This window comes from Phaethon aethereus (assembly GCF_964289735.1).
Source record: "Phaethon aethereus genome assembly, chromosome: 3".
NCBI classification, from domain to species: domain Eukaryota; kingdom Metazoa; phylum Chordata; class Aves; order Phaethontiformes; family Phaethontidae; genus Phaethon; species Phaethon aethereus.
In genome coordinates, this window is record NC_138576.1 from 62,496,338 (window position 1) to 62,508,710 (window position 12,373).

Below are 12,373 nucleotides of genomic sequence, written 5' to 3' on the forward strand. Positions count from 1 at the left end.
TGTGTCTTTAATGCCTAGACTGCATGGGTTAAGTTTGGCAATTTTTGTGGAAGTGCAAGCTACATACACAGAAGTCATTCTCTCCTACTTTTTGTTTAAGAAGTAAATGAAAGTTTCCAATTCTAAAAGTTAAGATTTTGTTTTTTAATCTATTTGTTAAAGGTATTGCCAGATAGTCCAGATCCATGCCAGCCATGTTCCTGTGATCCAAATGGGTCTTTACATGATACCTGTGTCAAAGATGAAAAATACGCAGAAGGAGGTAAGATCCCTAAAAGATAGTGATGTTAAAGCTTAAGCTCAGCAATGATCAAAGAAAAGCTGAATCCCATTTGTGATAGCTCATAAAAAAACCCAACACCTGCATTTTTATGATACTTTTCCTTGGAAACTCAGCTTTTATATTCCCAATTTTGCCAAGGCTTCTTTCAGATTCCTGACTTGCAAACTTGGGTACGTTTGGAAGAGTATTCCCCATGGAACATATTGGCGAATTTTGGCTTTAAAGAGCTTTCTTCTTTTACAGAGGTTATAACTAGTACAACCATAATGTTTTAATCCGTTTTCCTCTCTGAGCATATTTGCATTTGAAAGATAGACAAAAATCTGTTTGACAGGTGTCATATTTATGTGCCATCTATATTATTAATGTAGGGTTTCAAGCTGTTTACCATAGCCATGTAAAAGCTATTTTCAATAATAAAATATTATATATAATATATATATTATATTATATTATAATAAAATAGAATAAACTGCTTCCCTGTGCTTTAGAAACAATGGATTGCCATATTTTTCTGGTTCTTATGTTGACAAACTTCTGAAAATACTGTAGGAAGATAATAACAAAACTCAAGGTCAGTTCTTAAGAGGCGTTTTAATTGGGCTAATTACAATCTATTGACAAGAGATGTTGTAGCAATCTTTTTTGAACTAGAGATCAATGGAACATAAAAGCAGCATAGCAGAGATGCAAATACAGGGCCCAGAGGTGTAAAATCTGCTGTAACAACCGTGTACTGATTACATCAGTTCAATAAAATGATACTGATTACTGTCGCAGTGGTATATATGGTGGGTTGACCCTGGCCGGCTACAACTGCCCCCCCAGCCGCTCTCTCACTGCCCTTCTCAGCAGCACAGGGGGAGAAAACAAGATGAAGCAGCTCACGGGTTGACGTAAGGACCAGGAGATTGCTTACCAGTTACTGTCATGAGCAAAACAGACCCAACGTGGAGAAAGTTAATTTAACTTATTGACAATTTAAATAGATTCAGATAGTGATGAACAAAAATATACCTCCCCACACATCGTGGGGTTTTGGGTTTTTTTTCAGGCTCAACCTCACTCCTTCATTCCCGGCTCCTCTGCCTCCTCCCCTTACCACAAGTGGTGCAGGGGGATAGGGAATGGGGGTTGCGGTCATAACAGTCATCTCTGATTCTCCTTTCTCCTCACACTTTTTCCCGGCTCCAGTGTGGGTCCTTCCCACGGGCTGCCATCCTTTAGGAAAAAAAACCTGCTCCACTATGGGTGTTCTTTCAGGAAATATCCACATGTTCCTTCACGGAGTTCTCCATGGTATGCAGTGCAGATATCTGCTCTGCCATGGTCTCTTCCAGGGGCTGCAGGGGAATCTCTGCTCCGGTGCCAGGAGCACCTCCTCCCCCTCCTTCTCCTCTGACCTCTCTGACCCATCTTGGCTGTGGGGCCCAGCTGTGCCCTGCAGTGAGTCCGTTGGAGCTGACTGGAACCGGCACGGGGCAGCCCCGTCCTCTCCTCACAGAGGCCGCCATGCAGCACCCCGCTGCCAAGGCCTGGGCATGGACGCCTGGTGCAGTGTGTCACACGGGCTGGGAGGAGAGGCAGCAGACACAGAAGAGAGGACGAACCCCACAGCTGGAAAAAACACGGCAGGACTGTGCGATGCCTGTACCACACCTGTGGGTGAAAGCGTACAGGTTACCGGTGAGAGACTTAATACAACAAAGAAACCCCTCATAGCATTAAACAGGACAACTTTTATTCAAACATTTGCCACTGCTGACATTCAGTGCTTTTGTAAAATACTGAGACTATGATTTTGAGATGGAAGACTGATGAACTCAAAGAAATGCAGTGTCCCACTTGCCTGTTGAGCAACTGCTTGGTCTCCCGGTGTATCTGCTCCAGTCTTTCTTTTCACACCTTCTCTGCTGGCCACTGGTGCGGGGTCATTCCCCCGGGGCCTGGCAGCTGAAAGGCAGTTAATAGGCTTCAGCGCTGCTCTCGTGGGAAGAGGGAAGCAAAAAGATAAAGACATTTTTCCATCTTGTTTGGTAGTCAGTTATAGTCTCATTATGAGCTCTCATAATGTCTTATTCTTGCCTCCTAGCATTCGACAGATCTAAACCGTCTCACCGTTGCTTTCTAAATCTGATTACACTTTCTGAATCTGACTGGGTGGTACTGTGCTTTAACACCTTGCTTCCTGTATCTCCTTCTGCCTTTTTAATCCTCTGATCTTCTTTCGGGTAAATTCTCGTGCCACTTTTCTGGACCTCTCTAGAAAGAGAATAAAGCTCCGTTTGGACCCCTCCTTTCCTTTCTTGCTTTTTCTCTGTTGTCTCCATCCATCTAATATGAAGGTCGTTAACTGTGTCTTTCTTATAAATCAAGAAATGTGTCATGCCGCCATCTTGATGATAACATATTCAAAATTCTATTATTTCTCTCCGTTTTGCCTCCTTTTACTTTTATGTGCAAGCTGCCAGTCCTGCATCAAGCCCCAGGCATTCAAACATGTTTTATACCTCAGCAGTTCCTCCAGTCCAGAGAACCAGAGTTCTTTTGTTCCCTTCAGAAAATCAAAACTCTCATCATTTTCTGTCTTGTCTGTAATCAGCTTCTCATGATCTTCCTGCAACTTAACTCATTCGGCTGCAATTGGTTAGAAGCCTGTTGCTTTCGAGCACTCTTCTTAATCTCTGTTGAATCTGCTATTCGTAACACATGAAGTAATCTTTTTCCTTTATTGCTTTTTAATCCCACTGATGTCTCCTCTTTCCAACTTATTTACTGTAGAGATTATTCTGTGTGTTTAAACTACTTCTCATATATGACAAGTGCAGCATTTGTTATGTAGGTAACAGCCATCATATATGGAATTCCCTCCCCAAAGTAGTTCACGTATTTGCTTCCTGAAAGCAGTTGTCTGTGTCCTTCCCAGTCCTGGGAAACCAGTGAGAATTAGACAGTTTGCACTATCTAGACAGTGGCCAGAGGAGAGTTCCAATATTTACCTCATTTTATTTACCTATTTTAAGACGGCAAGAACAAAAATAAATCAGCTCATACACATAACTGGGCTTTGTAGCCATTCTGCCTACAATGATCCTGTTCTTTGCTCCTTGTCCTTTCTGTTTATTTATGTTTCTTTAGTTCTTGTTGTACTATAAGGTTCCAACACATTAGGAAAACTGTGTACTTCTTGCACATTATGTTTGATTGTAGCGTTTGGACCAGTGGGACAGATTTGTGACTGTAACATCTTATTCAACAGAAAAGACACAATAATGCTAGTTGAAAGAAAAAACGTTTTTTTCTTTTAATGAAATATTTTAGTGGTAATGGAAGAGGTTGTGTTAGAATCAAGAACAGGCCTAGGAATAATTTTTAGCATAAAACTATCCTGAAAGCTGATCACTTTTTACCTTTTGGGTTTTTTTTTTTTCCACAAGTTTATATTCAATACCCTGATAAAATTCTTTTTACTGTACACTGCTCACCCTGGGAAGCAGTTGGGTTTGAAGCACTGGGGAACCTTCATAAAGGAAAGGCTGGAAAGCATGATCTGTCTGAAGGAATTTATCTATTCACCTGTGAGCCAGAATGAATACACACTGGGTAGTTGATTGTTTAAGGATAAATTGTTTGCTTGGTGTAAGATGGGAATATGTTTTTAAATATGTGTTCAGCAATTGAGTCAGGAAGATTAAAAACATTAAACTAAAATGGAAATATTATAATAAGGAAAATCACTGGGGATATAAAGTCACCTTGAACAGTTCTCAAGGAAAATAAAACTGGAGGCTGTACATTCTCCATGTGCTTGAATACTGTAGGTAAGCAACAATTAAAATGGAAAATTGTAGCAAATACTATAATAACTGGTACATTGATGAAGTGCAACAAGAGGATATAAATGGCTGCGTCTTGTATTCATCGTCAGGTTTCAGTAGATAAGAGAAGGGCATGAAGGAGTCACTTTATAATTGATCGGGCATTGTTTCAGGAGAAAAAGAAGCTGGAAAAAATTTGGAAACTGGAGGAGTTTTGTGACTCAGTCTTCACTGCATTCTATCATGCAGTAAAGTTTTTTTTCCCTGTTGCCTCTTTATGTACAATATAATCCCAATGACAGATGTTTATTTTTGCTGAAAAACTTTCTCAGACATTGTAGGATAAATATGGTCCAGACATCTCCATCTTTATTCAGGCTTCATAGTACTTTGCTCAGCAAGCAGTTGCACTGGCTTCCATGAGGTCATTTTTGGAATTTATACACTGTTGAACAGGAATGAAAATGGTGGAGGCCAGTCCTGGGATTGCAGGTTTTTTTCAAGCATTTTGCATGCATTTATTTTTGTGCAGTTTTGAAAGACTGGTAAGCTGGGAGAAAACTGACTAATAAAACTCATATTTCAAGATGACTCATCCTCTAGGATGAACTTGCAAAGCCTTGGTACACTCAGAGATAGGACACAAACTGATAATATTCAGGTAGAAAATAGGGAATAACAGGTTCAACAAATAAAGCCCCATTCAAACAAGGCTTAGGAAGTAATAGACCAAAAGAAAAGAAGTGCTTCTGCTGAAATGTTAGTTCATTACAACAACAACAAAAGACAAACCTGAAACATCTGCCCTAAGTCAAAATGTAATTAGGCTGTTGATGTAACATGCACTACATATGCACTACAGAAGCCTGGTCAAAGATATCCAGTGGGACACTGACAGGAATTTACCTACTGTGTAACACGATGAGAGCCTAGATCTTGCAAGTGCTGTAAATGAAATAAGGCATTGAGCCGAATAAAATACACAGACTAACTGTATCAACAAGCATAAGAGCTGGAAGAATATGACAATTAGTAGTATCTACACCTTTGTCTCTGTTGTGGAGTGTGAGGTCTCTTGACAGATGGTAGGCTGAAGGTTATCCACTGCTGTGTATGCTGCCTAAGAAAGGAGATTGCTGGGCTGGTGACAGCGGAGTTTCTAATCCCAGTCTCTCTTCCTTAACAGCAGAGAAAGGAAAGAGCAGGAGGAGGGAAGGTTCTTGATGGGGAACTAAAAAATGGACTGACTGGGCAGTGGAGGAGAGACTATAGATTATATGAGTATTTTGGTGTTGTTCCATACTGAGACATTTAACTGAATTTGTGTTTGCTGAGACTTAACTCATGAGACCTGAGAATGAGTTCTTGAAACATTCAAATAAGACTGGCTCACTTCTAAAGAGTGAGACTTGCCTGTGTCTTTTACTGCTGAACTCGGGTCTACAGCAGGGTATTTTCACCTGGAAGAAACAGAAGTTTCTCTCGTAAGACAAGGTTGTCTGGCTAGGATGCATTGACCCAGATTACAAAGGACCCCAAGGCCTGCTGGTGGCTAGTGCTATGGGGCCTTGCTGGTGGCTAGTTCAGAGGAGGGTAACTCAGAAATTTGAGAATCAGCTGGGACACAGGCATGAAAACCCATCAAGCATGTGATTTTGTGATAGTAAGTAACACAGAAATTTAATGCACTGAAATTCTGTATGTAATTACGACAGATCAAGAAGGTGACAGTCAATATGATCTGCTACAGGAGATCAAAGAGGCTGCAAGGTTAGAGAAGACAGTTTGAATTTTATCTTTGTATAGATTCACAGATAATATAATTTAAAACTCCTATAGGTGACTGCTGCTTCATACAGCTGGTTAGAGAAACCATAAAAAGAGAAGCATCTCTGGATTTATGCATGAGGAACTGGTTCAAAACTCTCTTGAAGGGCAGTCAAATTCAATATTCTTGTAGGAATGACAAGACTTCCCTAAAAAATAATGTAATCAAAACAAGGAAACCTTTAAAAAGAAAATCAAAATGAACAGTCCAAGATCTCTAATGGCAAGCATAGAGTTTACAGACTGCATATTAGACATTCAGAGAAGATGCATTCCTCTAGTTCAAAATGATTCAAGCAACACAATTAAGCTAGGAAAAAAATCTATTTAAACAATAACAAAGAATCTGTCTGAAAAAGCAGAAGTTGTATCAAATTGAGGATAATAGAAGAGGACGTAAATTGTGTCAGATTCTGGAAAGTCATACTTTTAATAACACATACACATGCTTTAAGGAATAATTTGCTAAATGCTTAAATGTTGCTAAGAAGGACTTCTTGAGATAAATGGGAATTAAAAAGACTGCTAGAGATTCAAATTCAGTAGGAGTTAAATATGGTGCAATCAAGTTATAACCGGAGATCTCCAGAAAGAAAAGGACACAGCAGAAAAGCTACATTAACTCTTTGTATCAGTGAATAGAAGAGCTCAGGGAATTTCCCACTTGGGAGTCTTTGTTCATGGGGACAAATCAGAAGAACTGTCTCAAACAGAAATGTCAGGTTTACGGTAAGCTGATTAATGAAGAATAAAAATTAATCAGGCATATATCATATTTATCCATGGCTTCTGCGTGTAGTTAAAAATTAGTTGATTGAAACATTAAACATAGTTTATAATACTTTATAATACTGAAATTAATATTACATAAATGGAAACTGTTTATCCAATTTGTAAAAGAAAGGCACAGGGTTACAGGTAAGTAAAATCAGGAGGTCTAGTTTTTGTACCAAGCAAATCAGTAGAACTACATTAAATTATTTATACCATTTCTGAACTGTTGCAAAATTGGGCAAAACTCAAGATCAGTTTTTTTGCAGAGGACAGTGTGCCTTATGAATCTCTTTGAAGGATTCAATTAACTTGTGAACAAAGGCTCATTTGATTAATATTGTATTTTGATTTTCAAAAAGTTTTGACAAGATCCTTCACCACAGACCATGAAAGAAAGTGCAATAGAATAAGAAGGAAATGTTCTTTCATGGATTAGTACTTGGTTAAAAGAATAAATGGACCATTTTCACAGTGATGACCAATATGAACTGTTGAAAATATTCATATTTAACCTGGGAAAGGGATGAGTAGGAAGGTGACAAAGTTAGCAAGTACAAAATCTTTCAGCATAGAAAAATGAAAGAACCATTAAATGTTCAGAAAGACCTCATGATAGTTAGTGGCTGGGTAGTAAGGTAACTGATGAATTTCTGTAGCAATTAAAGGAAAAGTAGAACTCAGAGAAAAGTAGTTCAGCTTGTACATTGATTAAAGCAATTTCTGAATTAGGCCCTACCAGTTGTGAAACAACTCTTAGAATTACCTTGGCCTGTGCCCTAGATGTATCAGCTCCGTGCTGGCTCAGCAGTAGTCAAAAAGGTCAACAGAGCTTTAGGAAATATTACTGGCGTTTAAAAAACAAAACTCAAAAAAATCATCAAACTATTTGTACTTCTACACTATGCCCTCCTTTCTCCTTAAATAATTTATTAGAAGTGGAAACAGTGCAGAGAAGGACAATAGAGATTTTCAGCCATACAAAGCAGTTTCTGTGTAAAGAGATATTAAACAGGCTTAGGAGTTTTTGGCATATGAAATAAAAATATCATGTAGGATATGATAGAGGTATATTGAAATCACAGATGACATGGAGAACACAGTGGACAAGGGAAGAGCTACAGATGTTGTCTGTCTGGACTTCTGTAAAACCTTTGCCGCAGTCCAGCACAACATCCTTCTCTCTAAATTGGAGAGATATGGATTTGATGGGTGGACTGTTTGGTGGATGAGGAATTGGTGGGATGGTTGTATCCAGAGGGGAGTGGTCAATGGCTCCATGTCCAGATGGAGGTTGGTGACAAGTGGTGTCCCTCAGGGATCAATATTGGGACCAGTACTGTTTAATGTCTTCATCAATGACATAGTGGAATTGAGTGGACCCTCAGTGAATTTGCAGATGACACCAAGCTGAGTGGTGTGGTTGACATGCCTGAGGGACGGGATGACATCCAGAGGGACCTGGACGCCATCCAGAGGGACCTGGACAAGCTTGAGGAATGGACCCATGTGAACCTCCTGCAGTTCAACAAGACCAAGTGCAAGGCCCAGCACCTGGATCGGGGCAACCCCCAGTATCAATACAGGCTGGGGGATGAAGGGATTGAGAACAGCCCTGCCAAGAAGGACCTGGGGGTACTGGTGGATGAAAAGCTGGACATGAGCCAGTAATGTGCACTCACAGCCCAGAAGGCCAACTGGATCCTGGGCTGCATCCAAAGAAGCGTGGCCAGCCAGTTGAAGGAGGTGATTCTGCCCCTCTACCCCACTCTGGTGAGACCCCAGCTGGAGTCCTGCATCCAGCTCTGGAGCCCTCAGCAGAGGAAAGACATGGACCTGTTGGGCGGGTCCAGAGGAAGGACACAAGAATGATCAGAGGGGTGGAACACCTCTCCGATGAAGACAGGCTGAGAGAGTTGGAGTTGTTCAGCCTGGAGAAGAGAAGGCTCCCAAGAGACCTCATTGCAACCTTTCAGTACTTAGAGGGGACTTATAAGAAATATGGGGATAGACTTTTCAGAAGGGCCTGTAGCGATAGGACAAGGGGTAATGGTTTTAAACTAAAAGAGGGCAGATTCAGACTAGATATGAGAAAGAAATTTTTCATAGTGAGGGTGGTGAAACACTGGCCCAGGTTGCCCAGAGAGGTGGTAGATGCCCCATCCCTGGAAACATTCCAGGTCAGGTTGGACGGGTCTTTGAGCAACCTGATCTAGTTGAAGATGTCCCTGCTCATTGCAGGAGGGTTGGACTAGATGGCCTTTAAAGGTCCCTTCCACCCCAAAGATTCTATGATTCTATGATTCTGTAATACACATGGCTAAATGTGGAACTTACTGCTAGGGAGTTTTATGAGTTCTGAAAGTAAAAGCATGTTCAAAGGCAATTAGGTGAATCAATTGAAGAGAAGTTTTTCAGGGATGTTAGATGCAAGGAAGTAGTGCAATGTTTCAGTTTAGAAGATCTCTAATATGTGGATTTCTGGAAGCTCAGAATTCAAATCATTATATGCTTGTTATGTTCTTACATGCTTTATTCTAGCCTCTCAGACAGGATACTGAGTTAAATAGGTGTATGGTCTGACCCACAGTAAATGTCCCTATGTTACCCCTACTAAAGGTATTGCTTTGAGCACTCTAACACACATTGATGATGATGATGATGATAATAATAATAATAAATGTATCATGTTTTCTCCCTTTTCTCATAGAAATGTTGCCTGGTTTCTGTCACTGCAAGACTGGCTATGCAGGAGAGAGCTGCAATAGATGCGCCTTGGGTTATATAGGATATCCTGAGTGCCTGCCCTGCAACTGCTCGCTGAAAGGCAGTGTGAATGTTGACCCTTGCATAGGTCCCTGCATCTGCAAGGTATGGATGTCAAATTCTTCTGAGCCATGGGAAGATACTAATGATATTGAAAGGTGCAGCTGATGGTCTTCTATCATACAGTAGCATAGGTTAGAATTAAATTACACTGTCCTATCTAGCTGTGTTAGTACCTGTTATTCACTTCTCACAGAACACTTGCTCTTGGTCCTGTAAAGTCTTAGATTGCCTTGTGTCATCTCAGTATTCACTGTAATTAACATATGTACCTACGAGCCTGCTGCCAGTCATTTCTAAGTCCTTAGAAATCTGTATTGAAGTGATAGTTAAGGAGCCTGTGAATCATTTGTTTCAAACTCGCATCCTTATCTACTCAGGAACTATAATTTTAAAGTATTGCGTCTAAAACTAACTATTGTGGGCTCTAAAACTAACTTGTAATATGACTTCAAAAGAGAAAATGAGGTGAACTGATGATGTATTAAAACAAACAAAAAAGTTGTCTTTTAGGAGTTGTCATTACGGATATAATCCTCTTTTCTTGCTAAGTTCCAAACTGAGAGCATTCTTTCCTGCCTTAAGATGGTTGTTTAGAAATCTCTAACATATTTAAAAAAAAGAATCCATCCTTTCTGTAGAATTAATTTCTTAATTTCTAGGAAGAAAATTTAAGAATTATTTTCACGGTGTGCCTTCATGTACGTCCAGCAAAGTATATATCGATACTATATTGAAAGAAAAAACTTCTAAAAACACACGCATCCACTTCTTACAAAGTACCCATTTACCAGAAATGCTGGTGCTATCTAAGAAAAAACTTCTAAAAACACACGCATCCACTTCTTATAAAGTACCCATTTACCAGAAATGCTGGTGCTATCTAAGTCACAGTTTAGTAAGTAACCATGATTAGGCAGAAGGGACAATTTACTGTACTGTGGGTCAGTTTCTCTGTGTTGTACTTGTGGGAGTTTCCTTCCAGAATTTCTTTAACAGAATTAGTCACAAATGTGAATTTAAAAATACTTACATTACATCCTCAAATGCAAGAATGTATAAAAAATACTTCAATCTATCTGCTCATGCTTCACACGCATGTAAAGCTCTGGTGTGACAGCTGAATAGCACTGAAATCTACTCAGAGAATTAACCTGATCCTCACTTTATGTAATAGTCACATGTTTTCTGTCAGAAATAAAATCTATCCATGTCACAGTTCTAATTCCTTAGCTACCAAGTCTAGAAGATCAGAAAAGGGGTGCTTTTGCTATATTCTGACTTGAAAGGGAGCTGTGATGAAGATATCATATGCCAAATACAAGATAACCACTGCTGAATTATTCTTCTTGTTAGGACATTATTTCTGTAATGTCAAACTGACCTGTTAGTACAATCAGACCAAAATGAACACATACGGAATAGAGATAATTGTTCCTATCCCAGAGAGTCTGCACTATATACACTTTTTCCTTGCTGTTCATCCTTTGTCTCCTTTCTGCTCCTCTAGCCCCTTTTTAAGTGCTTGTGGGAGAAAAATTATACCCTTTGCAGATTGCTGAGATACAGATACATACACATTTATTTTCACTAGCAATCTTGAAATTCAAATCAAAGCAGATTATGGTCAAAAGGACACTGAAATATCAGATTAGTTATGCTCCATATGAAGAATAAAGTGGGATGTCTGGACAAGTTAATAGCAGGTCTTAGGAAAAATGCTTCCCTTCTTTTAATCACATCTTTCAATTACATATGATGAGCTCTAAATTTACTAAAATAGTTTTCTTGTAAAGGAAATTGACTGCTGAAAAACAGTTCTAACTGTAAGCAGCAAAATACGACAAAGTGAGCATTAGATTATTATCTTTACTGCATTAGCCAAAGTAAACTAAAGCATAGAAAAGTAAGGGACAAGTATAAATGCCTGTTTTATCAGTAATTGTCTCAGAGAGCTTTCTAAATGTATATGGTCAAAGTCTCATTTTTGCATAATTTAAAACTGGACTCAACACAGTATTCAGAAATAAATGAGGCTGTGAAAACATTTCTTCATTGGCTGAAGCATAGGTTAGATCTCCTTTCTAAGTTTGTGTTTTATATATCTATTATCCACTGAATTTGCTGCCTACTCAGTAGAATTATACAGGTTTTACACACTGATGACATGCTTGTGACTGCAGAGTAGGACAACTTTTCATTTAAACACATAGTTTTGCTTTTGAAGCAAAATTCTTTGCTTCATTTTTTATTTTACCCTTCCCACTCTGCACATACTAAGTGCATCAGCAAGGTCTGAAACTTTTGGGACCAGCATTCATAATTCTAGTTAGTAGAATTGTGCGTGAGAGCATTTGGGTGCCTGTGAGTTCCCAAATGTTGCCCACATTATTTTTCACATGAAGCATGGGTAACTGCGTGATTTCAGCATACCTATGACAATAACATGCATTGATTAATCCTGAGATTGCTAGTGAAAATGTAAAAATATTATTCTTTAAATTAATGAGATGGGGAAGTTAAAAGTAATTGCCTGATAGCCTTGAGTTGTATTAAAGAGATTTTTGGTTTGTTATGATGTTGTTGAAGAGGAGTGTAGATACAGAACAGCAATAGAGGTAGAACAAAGGTATTTTGCTACACGTGTTGTTACTAATTACTGGTGAAAACCTATTTGTATTTTCATTTTATCTCCTTCTTTACCTGTCCTTACCCCTTCGCCCTCATTGTCCCTATTTTCTTAATCTGTGTGTGCTATCCTTTCTCCCCATACCTCCAACGTGCTTTGCCCTGCTTTTTCCATCTTTGCTAGATCTTAACCAGCAGGCTATCAAACGGCTTTCGGTGA

General features: G+C 39.3%; 1 protein-coding gene across 1 annotated transcript in view; it reads left to right on the forward strand.

Moving 5' to 3' along the window:
• The window catches only part of LAMA2 (laminin subunit alpha 2), a 291,049-nt gene that overhangs the window by 60,444 nt on the left and 218,232 nt on the right, over positions 1-12,373 (forward strand). Inside the window, exons 8-9 of the mRNA XM_081997942.1 lie at positions 163-262; positions 9,410-9,570. Of these exons, the coding sequence (XP_081854068.1) occupies positions 163-262; positions 9,410-9,570 (261 nt within the window). The remainder of the gene's footprint in view (positions 1-162; positions 263-9,409; positions 9,571-12,373) is intronic.